Source organism: Lonchura striata, unplaced genomic scaffold (assembly GCF_046129695.1).
Source record: "Lonchura striata isolate bLonStr1 unplaced genomic scaffold, bLonStr1.mat Scaffold_85, whole genome shotgun sequence".
Lineage (NCBI taxonomy): Eukaryota > Metazoa > Chordata > Aves > Passeriformes > Estrildidae > Lonchura > Lonchura striata.
Genome location: NW_027461188.1, coordinates 1,008,317 through 1,028,202, shown reverse-complemented (window position 1 = coordinate 1,028,202; position 19,886 = coordinate 1,008,317). Strand labels below are relative to the sequence as shown.

The following is a 19,886-nucleotide window of genomic DNA, read 5'->3' as shown; positions in this document are numbered from 1 at the left end:
GGGATTCAACAAACTCCAGACACTGAATTGTTCTCCCTCATCACCAAAGCAGAAAATCTTATTAACATGTGGACTCTGAAGAGAACACTGACTGCCAAAATCTTGGCCTCAGGCAGAATTTTCCCTATAAAAACCGCTTTTGCCAGGATGGAGGTGTGTGGGCATAGAGGAAAACCTGTGCTGAGGCTGACTCCTTGTTGCACACCCAGGGCCGACCCCGGGGTTGGCTCTGTTCTTTCCTTGTGGCTGGCCTAGATAGAATTTGATTGCAAAATAAATATTTTATTTTTTCATGTTAATTTGGCTGGACAAATTTTCATTTATAACAGTTGTAACACATAAAAGGAAGAATCCCCATTTATTCCACCATCCCAGCCTCAGTACATTACCCCACCAGTTAGTTTTTAACACTGTTTTCCCATTTTTGGATTGGTGTCTGGGTTGTTTTTTTCTAGGATGACCTCCCCGTTGTCATCTATTTTCAACAGTCTGATATATTAAACTTTCCACAAAAACCCCCTTCATTAGCCAATAAACAATCTAAAGCCAACCTATTCTGATACACTGCAGTTTTTCCCCATTTTGCCTGCAGGTACTCAGTTTGGATGAGTCTGTGGCTGTTGACATGGGTGTGTGTACCAAAAAGGAACTTTGGTTTCTTTCCATGTGATACTTTCTGTAGCATTTGTGACACGATCTTGCTGCTATCTCAGAAGGGAAAAGACAACAAATGAGAGACAGAAACAGGAATGACAGAGGTCTGGCATGGCTTATACCCCCACCTCCCCTGCCTGGGGGGCTGCTGCCCACAGCAGGTACGTGTGATCTTCTCGCTGGTGAGTACAGTGCTCAATCCAGGCTTGCCCTCTGTTTCCCTTGTCACTCCTTTTTGCTGACTTTTCTATGCAAGTCCTTTTCAACACTCCTTTGGTGTATTTTGGTGTTGTCCATTTTAGATGTGATAGTCCATTCCTCACATTTCTTCACAAGTCCTCTGCCTCTGTTTCCCACTTTCTCTAACAACCAGAATACCATCTTCTTTCAACTACTCAAAAAGTCCTTTCTCTCACAATACCATTCAACACAATCCACCTCCCTCCAAGGAGATAAAGTAAAGCTCAAAATAAACAATCTACATTATATATACTTCCATTAATCTACATTTACTCACTTTTATTTTTCACTCACTCTCACATACAACAAGGTACCTTTTACTATCAAACAGTCTACATTACATATCTACACCCTGAGTGCTCATGGAATGTTAATCCATCAACCCAGCAGGTTTAATCCTGGATGTCTCTCAACCCAGCAGAATTTTAGGTGTTACTGTTTTCCAACCCCAGATCCCCTTGGACATTTTTAACCTTCAGTCCTGCTGTGTTGTCCAACCCCAGATCCCCTTGGGCATAACCTCAATCCGCAACCCTGAGTGCTCTTGGAATGCAAATCCCCCAACCCTCTGGAAGGAGCCCCCAGAAAACAAACCCCCACAGCCCCTCCCCACCCACCTGATTTGGGAAGAATTTTCTCTGAGAGAAGTGGAAAAGAACCTGTTTATTTAACAAACAAAACACTCCCCAGCACTAAAAAAAAATGAACAACACCAGATGACAACAAAACTCTTTCACCACTCTGCAGAGATGACAAATCCAGAAAGTCTCTCCTGGGGGTGGTCGCCCGGGTCTGGGCGCTGGGGATTGCTCTGGGCACTGGGGATGGCTGCTGCAGATCACAGAGCGCAGGCTCCCGGTGCTCCTCGGGGTTCCCAGGTCCCAGTCCAGAGCAGGTTGGATGGTATTCAGAAGAAGGAAAGGGAAAGAAACAGTCCAGGGAAAGAATTGGACTGCCTAGTTAAACTAACAAACAGGAAAAAGCAAAGGCAAGAGCAGAAGGAAGAGCAAGCAAACAAAGCCAGCAAAAGCAAGCCAAGCCAGCCCACACAAGCCTCTTGTGGAGAACAGACCATGGGGGGAGGTGAGCTAGCTGATAACAAGACAAAACAAACCTTCACTTTCAGAGTCAGTTCTGAGAGCACAGAACAGAATATCAAACATGAACAGAACCCACGATTGGGGATACAAACACCAGAACCTCACCCTGGGTTTCCACATCAGCAGGAGACAGTTCCTGACAGTCAAAGGGTCAGCGGCAGGGTCCTCAGCACACCCGTTCCTTAAATGTTATCTGGCCATGCAGACGGTTTTAGCTACTTCCACAAATATTTTAAATCAACATTGGCTGTTTCACAAATACCTCTGAGTTATTACTGTCAGTTAGTTACAAAAATAAAAGCATTAGTTATTATTTCACAACTACAGCTATTTCTGCAAAAGTTAACATTCTAATGCACAACCCATGGCATCCACTTCAATATTTTCCAAAAGCCAAAACTAGTATGTATGTTTTTCACACTGTGCACAAACTAAACTATCAGCCATGAATGATATCCTCAGGATATGAGCTACACAGGGACCAGGGCATTGGCCACAAAAAGCTGACAAATTATACTACAGCAAAAGCAGTTAAAAGTGATTGCAAACTGTACTGTATCAAAATCGTTGTGATTAAGAATAAGTTGCAGAAGTCAAGACATAAGAGCAAAAGCCACCAACTACATAGTTCTCTATAACAAACCCAGGGCAGGTGTTTCCCTTGCAGGGAGCACTGGGGCCTTCCCCGGGCCCCTTCTGCCCTCTGGCAGAGCCGGTGGCATTTTCCAGCACACGCAGTTTGTAACCAAGAGTCGGGTGCAGCCCAGAAGGCTCCGAGCGCCTCCTCCCAGGCTGACTCTGCAGATCCGAGGCTGCTCTGGGCTCTGCCAGGGCTCTGCTGGGGCTCAGCTCTGGGCCAGGCTGGGCCCGCTCTCCCCTCACATTGCTCCGGGCAGCCGAGTCACGGAGGGAGGAGGAAGGGACACCTCAAGGGACTTGAGGTTTAAAAGAGTTTTTATTCAAAAAACTACCATACCAAACAGGCTGTCATAAGAGCCGTAACAAACAGGCTGTCCTAACTACCATAACCAACTAGCACTGCTAACTACCATCACTAACTAGTTGTCCTAACTAACTACTGTAACTAAAAGCTGTCCTCCACTGCTTCATCTCCTCCGCTGCTCCCTCAGTTGCTTTGCTGCGGTGATCAGAGGGGTCAGGCTGGAGAGAGGCTTGGCTGATGATAAAAACGGGTGCTGCCCAAAGGATAAAAAAGAAAGAAATGAACTGTTACTTTCCAGAGCAACTTCCTCACAGGCTCTGTTGCAACAGGACAAAGGGAAATGGTCTGAAACTCAGGAGAGGGAAGCAGGCTCAGATTAGATCTAAGGCAGAATCTTTTTGCCAGGAGTGGGGAAACACTGACAGAAGGTGCCCAGGGATGTGGGAGGTGCCTCCTCCCTGGGAACATCCAAGCTCAGGCCAGGCAGGGCTCTGAGCACCGGACCTGCCTGAAGATGGCCCTGCTCCTTGTGGGGCACCAGGGGCAGATGCCCTCGAAAGGACCCTGCCAAGCCAAACCCGGCGAGGATTCTGCTTGCTTTGCGTGTGGAACGCAGCGAGGCTGGAGACTATCGGAGGGGCCCCAGCAGAAAACCCCTCCCTGGCGCTGCTGCTTCCCCTCGGCCGCTCGGCATTCACCTGCAGCAGCTCCTGGGCAGACCAGCGCTGCTCCTCGTCCGGCTCCAGGCTGCACTCGAGGAAGTCCCGCAGCAGAGCCGACAGGCGCCGGGGCTCCTGCAGCTGCGGGGTCCCGTTGTGCCGGATCAGAGCGCGAGCCTGCAGGAAAAGCAAACTCAGCGCTCTGCCAGCTTCCTTCCCACCCACAGGTGCTCACAGCGACCCCGGGTTCTCAGCCCCAGCTCCAGGAGCACTTTCCTCCCTGGCAGAGATGCTGCTCACAGCTCATTTTCCTGTGCCAACCAAAAAACCCAAACCCTAGTGCTGCCACAGCCATTGGAAAGAGCTGATGCACTTGCTTCAAATTTTCAGGTCATCCTTACAGACAGAAGAGCTGCAACAGCGTAAATCCCAAAGCAAATTGTTGCTGGAGACTGCAGAATATTTGTCTGTGTTGAGGCCCGAGTGCTCTGGGAATTCCCTTCCCCAGGTGCAGAAACCTCCAGCTGCTGCTCCCAGTGCAGGGTCGCCCTGTGCTCACAGGGCTCTGCAGCCCCTGGAGAATTTGCCTCTTACCATGGCCCTCGTTTCCTTGAAGTAAGGAGGTTCTCCCTCCACCATCTTGATGGTGACAATGCCAAAGGACCAGATGTCCACCTTGGGGCCATAAGGAGAACTGGTCACAACTTCTGGGGCCATCCAGTGAGCAGTGCCCACCATGGAGCTGCGCCGGTCCTGCTCAGAGCTGAGCTGAGCACAGAGGCCAAAATCAGCTGAGGACAGAAACAAACACTGTCAAAGGCAGCTGGAATGAGGAAACCAAGCACCAAGACTCCCCACTCTCAGTCTGAGAATGGAGTAGTGAAGTCAGCTGGAAAAGTGCTCAGGGCTGTAGCCAAGGGAAGGTGGAACTGGACCCTTAAAGAAACCCTCAGCTTTCGTGCAGTGGCTTTTACTGATTCCCTTTAAGATTTAGATTCCAACTCCTGCCCCTCTGGCAGGGCCATACCCAGAGCAAAGCCACCCCTGGCACCCTGCTGCTCTCCGGAGCTCTCTGCAGGGGCAGCCACTCTCAGCTGGCAGCAGGGGCCGGGCAGTGCCCCCAGCAGCCCTTGTGGGGCTCTGGCCGGCACTGGGAAGCAGCCCCACAGCCGCACCCGGGAGCGCCGTGCCTGGCCAGGAACACCCACCCAGCTTGACAGAGCCGGCCATGCCCAGGAGGATGTTGGAGCTCTTCAGATCTCTGTGGATCACCCGGTTCGCATGGAGGAAATCCAGGCCCTGCAGGCACTGAGAGAGAACAAGAAACACCAGGACAAAAACCAATGGCCGGAATCTATCACACAAGAAAGGACAGTTCCGAATTCTGCCAGCAGCAGCTTTGCTGTGACAGGCCAGGAGTGCAGAGCAGACAGGCTCCAGGCAAACGGTTCAGGGCAAAGCTGAGAACAACACATCAAATCCAGAACAGACAGAGAGTGCCACAACAGCAGGAAAGAGAGCAAGAACAGAGCAGAAGTGCAGCGATGCTGGCAGGCCGTTCACTGCAGAGGCTCTTTCTTCTCCAGCTCATGAAACCAACAAACAGAGCCCTGAGCATGGAGCCACTCCTGTTCTCATGCCTGTATGGAAGGACCATCGTGTCCAAGCCGTGGCAGCCACAGGCAGGATCCCTCACCTCCCGACTGACAGCTGCCATCTCTCCTTCAGCCATGCGTGTCTGTCTGACAACGTCCTGCAAAGTTCCTCCATCCATGTATTCCATCACCAGCCAGAGATCTCCGCCAACAAGGAAGCTGGAAGAGGAAAGCAGTGGCATGGAGATGAATGTGCAGTGCTCAATTCCCCCATGGAAAAGCCTGGAGTGGAGTTTTGTTTCCAGGTCACTTGTCCATGAGGACAGAATCCCATGGAGAGACATTCCTGCGAGGCTGCAGAGTCCTTGGAATCTGCACAGTCTAAAGGAAGAGACACCTGTGAGAAAGGAGAGTCCTTAGATGGCAAGCAGGTGAAAAATGCAGTTTAGCAACAGCCCAGATCAGTGTGGAACCACAACACTGGCCCCCAGCTGGTTCAGCTTCTGAGCTCATCAGTTCCACCATTCCCTGCAGAACAAGGCAACACAACTCCCAGGGTTATCCAGGGGAGGAGGCTGTGCAGCACTTGGGACAAAAGCAATCAGAAAACCTTTCAGAAAGTCCCTTCAGAAACAGGCAAGGCCAGTGAAAAATGGGCAAATGAGGCATTTGTGCAAACAAGGCCCTGGTTTTCCTGGCATCTGCAGCAATGCAAAAGGGCTGGGAAGAAGAAGCCAAGGGAAATAATTTCTGCTGTGGTTTATCAGCACTTGTTGTAAGACACAGAAAACGGGGTCAGCTTGAAGGAAAAACCAAACCGAAGCAACCAAAGCACACGGAGGGAGCGAACTGCCAGGCTGTTGTTTTGGGAAGATACGGCTGGGTCAGGCATTTTCAAAACAGGCTACAGACTACGGGTGCCAGGAAAGGTTAAGGAAGGGCCCGTGCACGGGATGAGGCCTGGAGCACTCACCTGTCCAAAGAGTTGACAATGTTGGGGTTCTTCTTGTCCTTCAGGAGCAGGAGCTCATTCACAGCGCGTTCCCTGTTCTGCCCTCTGAGACTCATTTTCTTTATGGCCACCTGAGGGGACATTGCAGACCTTTAACTGGAGGAGTCTGTGGCAGGAGGCCACAGCAAACACGGGGCGAGGCTTTTTGGAGCGACGGAGCCGGGCTGTGCCAAACTGCCCTGGGATGGGCACCAGAACTCAGCAAGGGCCACTCCCACAGCCCATTGCTCTGCTTGCTGGGGCTGCTTACAGGACACACGGCCAGAGACATTTGGCCTTGCAAGCTCTGCAGAAATGGCCCCTCAGCTGTCAGCCTCCCAGCTCTAACCACATTCTCTGCACCTACAGTCTTCTCAAATGGCCTCAACACTCTCATTATTATTCAAACACATTTTGCAAGCAGGAGGTAATTCTGGTTCTGTGAAAACAGAGCAAAACAGCCGGGAACCCTTTAGCAATTCAATGGGATTTGGTCATGATTTCAGATGCAGCTGCTCTGTTTGGGATTGCACAACAAAGCAAACACACACATCCATTGCTCAGGTGATCCCTGTCACAGGCTGTCACTGACCCCAGACCCAAACACAGCTGCAGGGTTTAGGAGAGAGCTTCGCCCTGGACATCCATCTTTTCATTTCTATCCCTCTCTCTCTGTGAACAGCTGAAGTGGAACTAAAGCCCCAAATTGAGCCCAAGTAGAATCTCTCCCTAATTAGGCCTTGAGGTACCTTTTGAAGATGAAAGGCAGGATGGAAAAACTGCTAAATAGTGTTCCAGTCTGAGGCTGGGGTGAAGATAAATTGGGCCTCAGTCTCCAGCCCTGATCCATTCACACTTTTAGATATGAAGAGCAAGCCAGCGTGTCCTGCTCTGACAGACACCGCTGCCCTCCTTGCATCCCTTTGGGCACTCCAGAAGGACTGAGTGTGTCCCAGCTGTGCTCTGCAGGCTGACACTGCTCTGCCTTCAGAGGAGCAGCCTGTGCAGGAAAGCTCTGCTGGCCCCCAGAGCTGCAGCCACAGCTCCCAGCAGAGGGGAGAGCCCTGCAGAGCTGCCAGACGTGCTGGGCGTGTTGGCACTGACCTCTCCTCCAGTGGCCCTGTCGAGTCCTTTGGAAACGGTTCCGAAAGCCCTGGAGACAAAACAGCAGAGAAGAAAGAAGCAGTGCTTGAGGCCCTGGGAGTGAAAGCCAGCCCAGACAGGAGATCTCTGCTGCCTGCAGCGCTCACAAACACCTGGGTGCATCGACCCTTGCAACAACAGCGCAGCAGCCACCAGCCCTCTGCCATGCCAGGTGTGCAAGAGAAAACTGAGACCCAACACGAAGGAATTGGGCTGGAGCAAATCCCAAATGTCCACGCTGAATTGCTTTAGTTCAAAACCTGAGGTGAGCAATGGGTGTCTAAAGAACTGGAAAAGAATGCATTTCATCCTTTTCCATTTCCTGCCTAAGACCTGCAGGATCCACAAGGGCCCTGCCATCAGGCAGGTGATGCATTTTCCCCCAGAGTGCATCAGCTCTGTGTCTGTTGCTGAATGTATGGGCTCTACGAGCTGTGCTAGAATAGAGCACTCATTAGTTCATCTCTGGTTCCTGTTTCTAAACCTTTAGGTTGTTAATTCTGACCGGAAGATATTTTATGAAGTAAAATATTTGAAAGAAATCTCCTTGAGAGATGTTGTCTGACAGTCTCCAGATGGTGAGTGGCTCTTTTAGGCAATCCAGTTCCAGACACAGAAGATCTCCCAGGTCCTGCTCCTTGCTGCAGGCAGGACACTGCCGGCCTCAGGGGCCTGTGACGGCTCCTTCTGACCACAGTTCTCAATTCTGATCAGGACTGAGAGACAGCAGGATGGCACCCCAGTGTCTGAAGGTGTTTGGAGCTCTCCTGACTTCTCCCTTGATCCTGCACCAGCACAGCCCCTGGGCTGCTTGTGCAGAAGTAGCTGCCGTGCACTTACCCTTGGCCAATCTGCTCCACTTCCAGGTATTTCTCGGCAGGCTCCGCCACGCTCACGATGTTCCCTGAAAGAAACCACGTGGAAGAGGCTCCCTCCCAGAGCGAGACCCCGCCAGAGCAGAGCCAGAATGCAGCCCCACTCCCTGGGGCCGTGAGCCCCTTGGTCTCAGCTGGGGAAGGACAATAAATGCCCCTGTGACATTCAGCTGCAGAGCAACGCTGGCTGCAGCTGATGCCGAGACACACACACAGCCCCTGCTCTGAACACAGGAACAGAGCAGACGTACTCAGCTGCACCAGGCACCACTCCCCTCTCCCCTCTGGCTGCAGGGCTGTGCTGCTGTCAGAACCTTCAGCCCAGGATCCCACAGCGGAGGGAGGTTCCGTGTCCTCTTCCCAAGCACAGGGAGGATCAGTGTCCTCTTCCCAACCACAGGGAGGTTCTGGGTCCTCTTCCCAAGCACAGGGAGGTTCTCCATCCTCTTCCCAAAACGCTGCAGGTTCGCCATCATCTTTCCAAGCCAGGGGATGTTCACTGTCCTCTTCCCATGCTGGGAGAAGTTCACCCTCCTCTTCCCAAGGCACAGGATGTCCTCTGTCCTCATCCCACAGCGGGAGATGTCCTCTGTCCTCATCCCACACCATGGGGGCTTGGCCATCCTCGTCCCGCACCAGGGGACATCCACTGCCCTCGTCCCACACCGGGAGATGTCCACTGTCCTTGTCCCACGCCGCGGGAGCCTCGCCGCTGTATTCCCACAGCGCGGGATGTTCGCCCTCGTCTCCCAGAGCAGCGGGAAGTTCACTGTCATCTCCCGGCACCGAGGGAAGTTCACCAGCGTCCCCCAGAACAGCGGGGAGCTCACTGCTGTCTTCCTCCTCTTTGGCCTCCTCTTTGGGAGCAGAGGGAGCCAGAGGAGGGGCTGGTGCTGCTTTTGTGCCCTGTGGACAGATGGCAGCGTGAGGGACGGGAAGTTCTATCTCAGTGATCACCTTATTTATCCTCAGCTGCACATCCAGCTGCACTAAGCAGAAATTGGGTTTGGGGCTCTTCAAACTAACAATGGGCTAAAGTCGACATTGCCACTTATTGTTGGGAAAACGATATTCCACTGTGGCTAAAGCCAGCAAGCAATCCTCTGCCTGCAAAACCAGACCTGCAGCCCTTCAAAAGCTCTGCAGCAGAAAAGGAGAAATCTGCTGGGATCCCTTTGCTGCTGCTGCTGCTGCTGCTGCAAAGACTCTGACAGGAACTTTCCTTCAGCCCCCCAGGCTGGCACTCGGCTGCCACACGCCGAGCTCACAGCTTGCTGCACAATTCCAAACACCAAAGATTCCTTTCCCACTCACCGGAGGAGGAGCTGCTCGGAATCCACACATGAGGTGCCCTGCAACGGGAGAGGGAACATGAACCAGATGCTGTCAGGAAAAAACTGCCTGTGGTGGGAAATGCCACAGAGCAAGGCAACCCCGAGAGAGCATTTTGCTTTCCCAGCGTCCCTCCAGGAGCCACAGTCCCTTCCCACAGCAAGAGAACAGCACAAAATGCTGGGCTGGGTCAGTTTTTGGCTGGGCAGGGAGTTCCCGGCTCTGCTGCCACAGACTCCCCGCTGGAGGGAACAGAACCCCCCAGGGCTCATTGCAAATGCTGTGCACGCCCCGCTGGCTGCAGACACCCCCTTTTTCAGCTGCAGCTGCTGGCAGGAGCTCTCCCAAAGCAATGGTGCCTTCATGGCCATTTGGTTACAAAGTCAGCTCGGGTCCAGAGGAAGAACAGAAAGCACACAGCAAGCCCAAAGCCACAGCACCGAGGGAAAACATCAACTTACGTGCCAAGTGGGTTAAAAAATAGCCTGAATAAGCCACAGAGTACAGCGTGCAAACTGCAGCAGCCACGTGCTGGATCATTTTGGCTGCGCTGCACACGTCTGCAGACTGCAGCCCTGCAAGCACACAAGGACACCCGTCAGGGCTGGGCTGGTGCTGAGAATGCCTCGGGCAGGAGGATCCTCCGGCAAGGAGCAGTGCCCAGAGCCACTGGGGACACTGAGGCCTCCGTGTCCCACAGCCACGGGAGCACCTCGGGGACGTGGCAGTGCTCCTGTGACATCACAGCAGCAGCTCACGCAGAAACCGCTCGGAAGGTTCTCCTGGGTCACAAAGGAGCACAAAGAACCCTCCCAGGGCACAGCCTATTGCCCAAAGGCTCCAGGAGGAGCTCTGAAAATGCAGCAAACAGGGACACCCCATAGCCCAGCCTGAACACTGAGGAGGAACAAGGACGGGAGCACAGCAGAGGAAACAGGACCTTTAGTCACCGCTACTTCTGACTAAAGCCAGCAAGCCGTGTTCCCGCGGGGATCTTTGTTCTCGCTCTAAAAACAAGCAAGGTGCTGCACTCGAAATATACAGAAGGCAGGAACTGGGCAGGAGGTGGGATTAGGAAGGAGGAGGAGGAAGATGAGGATGAGGAGCAGGAAAAGGAGGAGAAACAGGAGGTTCCAGTGCCCCCTGAGGCCGCAGCACCCTTGGCCCCAGGACCATCACCCCCAGCTCATCCTGCAGGTGAGGGGGGAGGGGGAGCTTGTCCCAAATATATCGGGGGGTCTCTGAGAGGGTTTTTTATTGGGGTGTGTTGGGAGCTTGCAGATTGTGGAATTGAGCCCCAGATGTCGTCTGGGAGGCCCAAATAAACCCCGGGAGGTTTTTTTCTCTGTGTGTGTGTAGGTTTGGATCTTGCAGGACCCCAAAGCTGAGCCCCCTGGGGGATCTTTGGGAGTCCACGTGGCCATTGCCCAGTGTCACCAGGGGGAGGACATTGTCCTGGGGACCCCCGGGGGAGCAGAGGAGGGGAACCCCTGGGACCCCCGGAGTGGGGAGAGCAGAGAGGGGCGATCCTGGAGCTGGGCAACCCCCAGCTGGCTGGAAAGGGGGGGAGCCTGGAGAGGAGGAACCCCTGGGACACCTGGGATCTCAGAGTAGAGCATCAGGGGAGAAGGGACCCCATGGAGCCCCAACAGCCCCTGGATCATCCCTAAGCAGGACACCTGAGAAGGGGGAACCCCTGGAGCCATTGGACCCCCATCATCCCAAGGAAAGGAAACCTCTGGAACCCCAAAAGTGGAGAGATCAGAGATAGGGAACTCCTGGGAGTGTTGTTTTGGGCTGAACCTTGAGACTGTGGAGATTTTCATGGACACAAGAGTCCTGCTGAGTTCTAGGGATGGACTTGGGCAGGAGGAGCCTCCAGTCCAAGGTGCTCGCCTCTTGTTTTTCCCCCAAACCAGGATTTGTCATTCCCTGGGTGTGGCTGGATGGAGGAGGAGGAAAAGCCCCGGAGATGCTGCAGGAGGAGGAGCTGCAAACCCAGCCCAGGGAGCTGCAGGGAGGAAAGAGCCCCCTGAGCCAGGAAGGTGGGCGGAGATCCAGCCGGAGCTCGGAGCTGGTGGAGAAGCCTCATGGCAGGGAGAAGTCCCACAAGTGCTTGGAATGTGGGAAGGGTTTCAGCTGGAACTCCCACCTGATGGAACACCAGAGGATCCACACTGGGGAGAGGCCCTACGAGTGTGAGGAATGTGGGAAGAGCTTCAGTGGGACCTCCAACCTCACCAAGCACCACAGGATCCACACTGGGGAACGGCCCTATGAGTGCTTGGAATGTCAGAAGAGCTTCAGGTGGAATTCAGAGATCATCACTCACCAGCACTTCCACACCAGGGAGGCCCTGCGGGTGTCCTGAGTGGGTGCAGAGCTTCGTGCGCTGCTCCAGCTCCATCCTCATGGGAGGATCCGGGCTGGATGATCCCCAGTTGTTGCAGCCTGAGCTGCTACAAGGAGAGTCCACGGTAAAGAAGCAGAAAAGGCCTTTGCATGGTATCCACAGATGTCTGAATCAGCCATGCCGTGAGATGTTCAGGGTTTTCCCCAGCACGCCCATCCCCCTGCTCCAACTCTCAGGTCTCCCTGTCCTGAGGAGTCGGGGTGGGGGTGACCCTGGTCCATGGGCAGTACAAAGATGAGGCCCAGTCAGGGAACAGGGAGGGAGTGGCCCAGGGACACAGGAACAGACACAGGAACAGGGCAAGGAGCAAACAGAGTCCAACAGCCCCTTGAGGGAAGCCTCCCGCGTCTCCCCAAACCAGGGAAATGCCCCCCAGGATCCCCACAATTCCCCTTTTTATATTATTAAGAAAGCTTCTCTGGAGGATCAACTGATTCAACACAAAATGACAAAATCAATCAAAAGCGCTCATACGACAATTTTCAAAATGCAAACAATTCTGAGTCTCTAATGTCCAAATAGATTTTCTTAGAGCTGGCAGGAGGGATGTGGGGTTTTCTTAGTCCGGTTTATCAGGAGATGGAATCAGGAGCCTTCAGTAGGGACTGGTTCTCTGGCCCCTGTGGCAGTGCTGCTGGCTGTGACAGACTCTGTACGAGGTAATGTAGGTGGTGGTGTGCCTGTTGGAAACTCCAAATAGAAATCATTACTTTTTAAGAAAAAGATGGTTAATTTAGGAAAACTTTCCTTTCTTCCCCACCAATTACACTCCTTCAGGTATTATGAAGGAACTCTGGGGAAAGGGACTAGTGGAGGGAGGCCATGGAAAGGGGGAAAAGGAGGTAGGAATTTGTGGGAACATAAAAAAGGGGTAATAGGACAAGGGAAAGGAAACAGGGAAAGTGGGAGGGGGGCAGGGAGGCCACAGGAATTGGGGAAGGGTATTAGAAGAAGTGGGACTTATCAGACAGGAAAGTTGTTTTGATATGGAGGTGGAGTCTTGGATGGAAGGTGGCTTATCGGTGCTCTGTGCTCTTTCAGCTTTTGGGCTGTTGCTGGGATTTGGCTGCTGGTTTTGGGTTTAATTTCCCCGGTAGGAGTGTGGAGGACTTCCATGACATGGGTAATATTTCGCAGGTTTGCAGTTTGGTGCATGTTTGCTACCTTGCACTGGAACTCCACCAGGTCCTGTCACATCTGCTGCTTGGGGGCTTTTTCTTCCTTGTATTATATTAAATTCCACAATTTCTACATCTCCTAGACTGTGGAGTTATTTCCTGCGGTTATTCTTTTTTATAGCAGTCTGTTGAACAAACACATCTTGTTTGTTATCATTCAGGGTTATGAAACCGTATCTGTTTTTGACATTGAACCATTTCCTGTCCCCAGAACGTTCATGGCAAGGACTTTTTCACCTTGGCCAGCGGGTTTGCGTGTGTGTTGGTGATGCTGGACGTGGCGCCGGTGCTGGGGCGCTGCCGTGCGGGGCTCGTCCCGCTCCCGGCGCTGGCGGCCGCGCCGAGGCTCGGCCCCTTCTCCTTCCCGGCTCTGTCCCGGCCGGTGCCCGCGGACGCTGCGGGCGCAGGAGCTCCGGAGCAGCAGCGGGGCGGGGGCGGCAGTTTCGCCCCAGGACTGCGGTTCTGAGCCGCCCCCGGCGGGGCTGCCCGCCCGCCGGCCTCGCCCGCCCGCCCTCGGCCCCGGGGCCGCGGCTGCCGCTCGTTGTCTCCGTGCGGGACCGCGCCGCGCTCCCCGCCCGTTTCCCGGACGCTGCGAGGGCTGATCATTTCTAGGTGTTCTGGAGAGGGCAGCGAGGTGAGTTAAAGTGCACAGGAGGCCAGTGAGGGCAGTTTGCTTGGAAATGGCCGAACTGGCCACAGTTCAAGCACCTCTCGTTGTTAATGGGCACCACTGCCTCCCCCACCCCTTTGCTCACGGCCAGGGCTAAAGCAGTTTCTGAAGAAGAGGCCTTAGTGCAGGTGTCGACCATCTGTGGGATGAGTGGCTCTGGATTTTGGGGAAGAGCTCCAAGAATCTTTTTGGTTTCTGGGTTGGCGTTAGACATTGCCATTTTTCCCAGGAGTTCATCCCTGGCCTCTACATTATCAATTTGGCGAACAATGGCCTCTGGGAGGTGGTCAACAAACTTAACAAATGTCTCTTCAACCCCCTGATGGATTGAAGAAAAGTTTTGGACAAGGGTGGTTCCATCAGGGATTTTTAAAAGAGCAGTCTTTGCAGCAGATTTGATGTCATCTAAGACATTGTTGGGCAGCATGACCTGATCCTCTGGTCTGCTAAATTCCCCCTCTCCTGCCAAAGCCTCAAGGCCTTTCTGGCCTTCGTTAAAACTTCACTCAAGTCATACTTGGATAGGATTGGCTTTAAAAGTTTTTTCCACTGCAATAGTGCAGTGGTAATGTAATGGAAGGCATGGGGAATTAAGGTATGTCCTGTGAAAGTTTAGTCCAATACATTTTTAAAATATGGAGAATTGCGGCCGTAGTCTCTGGCCGCTTTTCTCAACTCCTTCACCTCAGTGTGAGGAATCCGCTCCCATCGCGGCTCCTTTCCCCGTTTAATGACGACAGGCGCCACAAGGCAATCGAGATCTCCCACCAAGTCCAGGTCCCCATCCCACAGGGCTCCTCCCTGATCCGTGTCCAGCCTCCTCCCGGCCTGTTGTTACTGCCGGGGTGCCGCCATCCTCATCCTCTTCGGAAGGTGGGTCGGGGCGGGCTGGAGCGCGCAGCCTCCGGCGGAGCGGTGGGGCCCGGTGACTCGGGGCCTGCAGGCCAGCATGGCGGGCTTCCAGCCAGGCCCGCGTTCGGTTCCGCGGCGTGGGAACCGGGATGGGCTGGAGAAGGAGGGAACCACCCTCAAGGGCCCACTCGGGGATGTGGGCAGGGGACAGAAGGGGCTGGTCCCGACGGTGACACCATCGACGCAGCTGCCAGCGCAGGGGAGGGACCCGAGGCGGGGCTGTACAACTGACATTCCTGGAGCTGGGGACCAAACTGGGGACAGGGCAGTCGGGGACAAGGGAGCGGGGAAGGCTCGGGCTGGAGTGGCCAGGGCCAGCCCGAGAGAGGGACTGAGTGGGGCTGGAGGCAGCAGGGAGTAGGTGACAGCCCTGTGCCCGTGGGCAGGGTCTGGCTCCCATCCCACCCATAGGGGAAGCAGGGTTAGGATCAGGGAGGGAGTAACACGGGGAACAAGAACCAGGGACCCAACTTTCTCACTTAGGCTTTACTAATTTAAAAATCAAATTGAAAATAGGATTAAACTTGCCCACTTTATAATTTCCACCCACTTGTATATCATAAATGCATCACCCAACTTTCCCCCAGAATGAAAGTGACAAAACATCTTCCTGGGAAGCCTCAGGAAAGTGCTCAAACAAAAACTGAACAAAAGTTTTAAGATCCCTCTTTTTAAATGAAACATTCCCTAGTACTAAGGTTGCTTTAATCTGAATATAAATCTCTCGTTGAGCTGGGGATAAATGATTGTCCATGTTCCCCAAACAACCCAAAATTCCCCCCCACGAGGCAAAAGGATTAACTTAAGATAAATGTGTTCATGTGTAGTGCTCTCCCCCGGGCACCTGGCAGCCCACGCTGCAAGTACTCACCAATGCGAGGGACACAAAGGAAAAGCGAAACCTCGAGGGGGCTGGTGGGCTCCTGCCGGTCCTTTGGATTCTGAAAGCTTCCCTTCCAAAGCGGCAGCCTTCCCTCAGAATTCCAAAGGGGTGCCGACAGGCCAGGAGAAACAGTCCTCACAAAGCGAAGGAAGAAGCTCCTCCTGGAGCTGGTCCCAAACGACGCTTGAATTCCCAAAGATCCCAGATCCGATGACCTTCAGGAGACGCTCTCCGGGACTGGACAACTGCCCAAGGTCCCTGTTCTGGGAGCCATTTGTTCCAGCCTGAACTGCTACAAGGAGAGTGCAGGGTAAAGAAGCAGAAAAGGCCTTTGCATGGTATCCACAGATACCACGGGACAGATACTCCAGGGACAGCAGCCAGGTACTGCAACAGCGACCCGCACGTTATGGAGCAAAGAAGGACTGCGGTGGGCTGGCTCTGCCGGTACAACCACGAGTATCTCAGCCCGTTCCTCACGGAGCGCCGAGGTGAGCGTGGGGCACAGCGTGTCCCCTCGAGCCCTGCTCTGGCAATGACCCTGAGGCCCCTCAAAACCTCCCTGGGAATCGCCCCAGAGCCCTCAGCCCTCCTTGTGCCCATCCCCGAGACCTTCTGTCCCTGCCACTGACCCCCGTGGCTCTCCCAGTCCATCCCAGTCTCTCCCAGTGCCTCCCGGCTGTCCATCTCAGCCTGGCGTGGCGCTGCCGCCCCTCAGCCAATCAGAGCGCGAGTCTCTGATGACTCATCAGTTGCCAGGCAGACCCGCAGCGCCGCGTGCCCCGCACTGGACTCGGCCTCCCAGTGCCGCGCGCTTCATTCCCAGTTCCTCCCAGTGCCGCCCCAGTCCCTCCCACTCCTTCCCAGCCCATTCCCAGTTCCTCCCAGTGCCGCCCCAGTCCCTCCCACTCCTTCCCAGCCCATTCCCAGTTCCTCCCAGTGCCGCCCCAGTCCCCCCCACTCCTTCCCAGCCCATTCCCAGTTCCTCCCAGTGCCGCCCCAGTCCCTCCCACTCCTTCCCAGCCCATTCCCAGTCCCTCCCACTCCTTCCCAGCCCATTCCCAGTCCCTCCCAGTGCCGCCCCAGTCTCTCCCACTCCTTCCCAGCCCATTCCCATTTCCTCCCCAGTTCACTCCGAGATCTCCACCCTCTCTGCCAGTGCCCCCCATCCCCTCCCATCTCTCTGAGTGCCACCCCAATCCTTCCCAGTCCACTCCCAGTCTGCCCCAAGGCCACACCACCCCTCCCCTCTCTCTCCCAGTTCCCCACAGTTGATCCCAGTGTATCCCTGCTCTCTCCCAGTGACTCCCAGCGTGTCCATCTCTCTGCTGAACTCGAGCTCCCGGCCCGGCCCCGGCCGCCTGCTCCCATCCAGCTGAGGTGGTTCCAGGGCCAGCAGGAGCTCTCTGTGGTGGCCACCGACATGGTCCCCAAAGGGGACTGGACCCACCAGCTCCTGGTGCTGCTGGAAACCCCAACCCGGGCCGGGCTCACCTCCACCTGCCAGGTGGAGCACGTCACCCCGGAGCACCCTGTGAGCCGGAACTGAGGTACGAGGGAGGAATTGGGGGTGCTGGGAGAGCCACTGGGATATGCTGGGAGCAACTGGGAGGGAGCTGGAGAGAGCCTGGTTTCAACTGGGAGAGGAGATTGTGGGTTTGGAAGGGCTAAGAAAGTGTTTGAAGGATTCTGGGGAGGGTAGGAGGGTGGGATAGGGTTCTGGAGGTCCCTGGAGGGCACTAGGACGTGACTGGGAGAGGATTTGGGGGTCCTGGGGCAGTGGGGGCAACTGGAAGGAGGCTGTGGGATCCTGAGAGGGACAGGAGGGGCTTTGGTGGGTCCTGGGGAGGTCAGGAAGGGATCAAGAGGGAGGTTTCAGGGGGGATCCTGAGTGGGGTGGGAGCGACCAGGAGGGTGCTTGGAGGGGCCTGGGTGCCTGTGAGAGTTTTTGGGAGATCCTGACCCCTGTGGAAACCCCAGAGATGCTGCTGGATGCTGCCACAGCAAGATGCTGACAGGAACTGGAGACTCCTGAGTTGGGGTTTGTCTTCCTGGCACTGGGGATTGGGTTCTACCGGCGCAAGGAAGTCTGGGGGATCCCCTGAGTCGTGTCCCCCCTCCTCTGGAGTGTGTGTGCTCCCCGGGGCCCCCAGCCCGGTGTCACCCCCTTTTCTCTGCCCACAGAGCTCCTGAGCCGCCGGCGGCCGCAGCCGCTCCCCGTGGCCTCGGGCCGAGCCAGGACCTTCCCAGCTCCATCCCCACGCTGATTTTGGGGGGATTGAGTGTCCCCCAGCCCTGCTGTCACTCTGCCCCTGCCCGCCTGCTCCCAGTGTTCCCAGTAAAGCTTCCCAGTTAAACCCAGCCCAGTTCCTGGGGGCACTGGGGAGGGACTTGGGGGGACCCCACGGCGGGGCCGGCCCTGGGCAGGGAGGGCGGGTCCAGGTGGGGAACACTGCCTGCTGCGGGTCTGCCCGGCAACTGGTGAGTCATCAGCCCCGCTCTCGCTGATTGGCTGACTCTTCTCCACCGCGTTCTCTCATTGGCTGAGGAGAGGCCCGGCAGTGCAGAGAAGGAACGGGAGAGATCCCGCCCCGAGCACCGGCACGGGGACAACAGACCCGGCCTGGGCACAGGGAGGGAATTTATTACCAACCAAACCACGGCAGCACCAGGAGAAGGGAAAGAAATCCCTCCAGCACCTTCCCCCACCCAACGGGGATCACCCACAACAGGGTTATCCACCATGGAGAGATGGGGACATCCGAGTTTAGACCAAAGCCAATTTTATTGAGTGTACCAGGTGTTTATACAGGGATTTACTTATATGGTGATTATAGAGGGCTCTGTTTTTGGTAACAATTTCCCATTGGTTACACATTCTTCGTGACATCCAGTAACCTGGGAACATTTATCTTATCACAAAGACTCACACCATGTTGCCTGGTCACTTCTTGCCCAGGGAGACTTAAACTGTGTCTGTGTCTCCCACAGTTTCTGCTCAGTCAGGCCTCAGATATCGGGCCCCTTTATCAGCTCCATTGCTTTACTCTCTGTTTTATTCCCCATACGGGGACACCAGGGCTCTGCCCAATGGGGGTCACTGGGGATCATCCAGCCCAGATCCTCCCATGGGGGATGGAGCTGCAGCAGCACACCAAGCTCTTCCCTCACTCTCTTCCCTCACTCCAAGCTCTTCCCTCTCTCTCTTCCCTCACTCCAAGCTCTTCCCTCACTCGGGGCACTCACAGGGCTTCCCTTAGTGGTGCCTCCGTTGGTGTTGTGTCAGTTGAGAGCTCCTGGAGAAGTTCTTCCCACACTTCCCACACCCGTAGGGCCTCTCCCCAGTGTGGATGCGCCGGTGTACGGTGAGGTGGGAGTTTTGCTTGAAGCCCTTCCCGCAGTCAGGGCAGCGGAAGGGACTCTCCTCTGTGTGAATCCGTTCATGCTTGAGGACATCAGAGCTGGTGTGAAACCTCTTCCCACACTGGGGACACTCGTAGGGCCTCTCCCCAGTGTGGATGCGCTGGTGTATTCTCAGGGAAGAGCTCCACCCAAAGCTCTTCCCACATTCCAAGCACTCATAGGGCCTCTCCCCGGTGTGGATGCGCCGGTGCACGATGAGGTCAGAGTTGTGCTTGAAGCCCTTCCCACAGTTGGAGCAGAGGAAGGGCCTCTCCTCTGTGTGAATCCGCTCATGGAGAAGGAGATGGGAGCTTCTCTGAAACCTCTTCCCACACTCCCCACACTCGTAGGGCCTCTCCCCAGTGTGGATCCTCTGGTGCTCGATCAGGTGGGAGCTCCACCTGAAACCCTTCCCACATTCCAAGCACTTGTGGGACTTCTCCCTGCCATGAGGCTTCTCCACCAGCTCCGAGCTCCGCCTGGATCTCCGCCCGCCTTCCTGGCTCAGGGGGGCTCTTTCCTCCCTGCAGCTCCCTGGGCTGGGTTTGCAGCTCCTCCTCCTGCAGCATCTCCGGGGCTTTTCCTCCTCCATCCAGGCACACCCTGGGTATGACAAATCCTGGTTTGGGGAAAAAACAAGAGGAGAGCACCTTGGAATGGAGGTTCCACCTTGCCCAAGTTCATCTCAGGAAGTCATTTGGAATCTTGTGTCTGTAAGAACCTCCAAAACACCAAGATTCAGCCCAAAAATACCGCAAACTTCCAAGACACACATCAAAAACTCCCTAAACACCACAACTCACGAAAAACCTCCTCCAGGATATAAATATTCAGCTGCCACATAAAAGCAAAGCATCAATATTTAGCCCAAGCAAGCTCAGAAACACCAAGATTCA

General features: G+C 54.8%; 2 protein-coding genes and 1 pseudogene across 2 annotated transcripts in view; 1 reads left to right on the top strand and 2 right to left on the bottom strand.

The window, feature by feature from the left end:
• LOC144248768 (uncharacterized) overlaps nucleotides 1-19,471 on the bottom strand; it is a gene marked incomplete at its 5' end in the record, with an annotated part of 86,062 nt that extends 66,591 nt beyond the window's left edge. The window contains 1 exon segment of the mRNA XM_077790760.1: nucleotides 18,804-19,471. Coding sequence (XP_077646886.1) covers nucleotides 18,804-19,471 — 668 coding nt within the window.
• On the bottom strand, nucleotides 3,101-11,939 carry LOC144248749 (uncharacterized). The gene is made up of 11 exons (XM_077790742.1): nucleotides 11,865-11,939; nucleotides 11,438-11,522; nucleotides 8,431-9,111; nucleotides 8,166-8,253; nucleotides 7,287-7,335; nucleotides 6,165-6,274; nucleotides 5,293-5,410; nucleotides 4,805-4,904; nucleotides 4,191-4,387; nucleotides 3,636-3,773; nucleotides 3,101-3,190 (listed from the first exon to the last, which is right to left on the bottom strand). Exons 1-11 carry the CDS (start codon nucleotides 11,937-11,939, stop codon nucleotides 3,101-3,103), a joined length of 1,731 nt encoding a protein of 576 aa, XP_077646868.1.
• On the top strand, nucleotides 15,796-17,170 carry LOC144248780 (class II histocompatibility antigen, B-L beta chain-like; annotated as a pseudogene).
• Nucleotides 19,472-19,886: the final 415 nt, after the last annotated feature.

Coding starts and splice junctions, on each gene's coding strand:
- LOC144248749 (XM_077790742.1), bottom strand. CDS start 11,939: ATGGAGCTGGAGCAGCGCACGAAGCTCTGCACCCACTCAGGACACCCG. Junction 3,774..4,190: donor TCAAGGAAACGAGGGCCATG/GTAAGAGGCAAA, acceptor CTTTTCCTGCAG/GCTCGCGCTCTGATCCGGCA. Junction 3,191..3,635: donor CTGCCCAGGAGCTGCTGCAG/GTGAATGCCGAG, acceptor TCCTTTGGGCAG/CACCCGTTTTTATCATCAGC.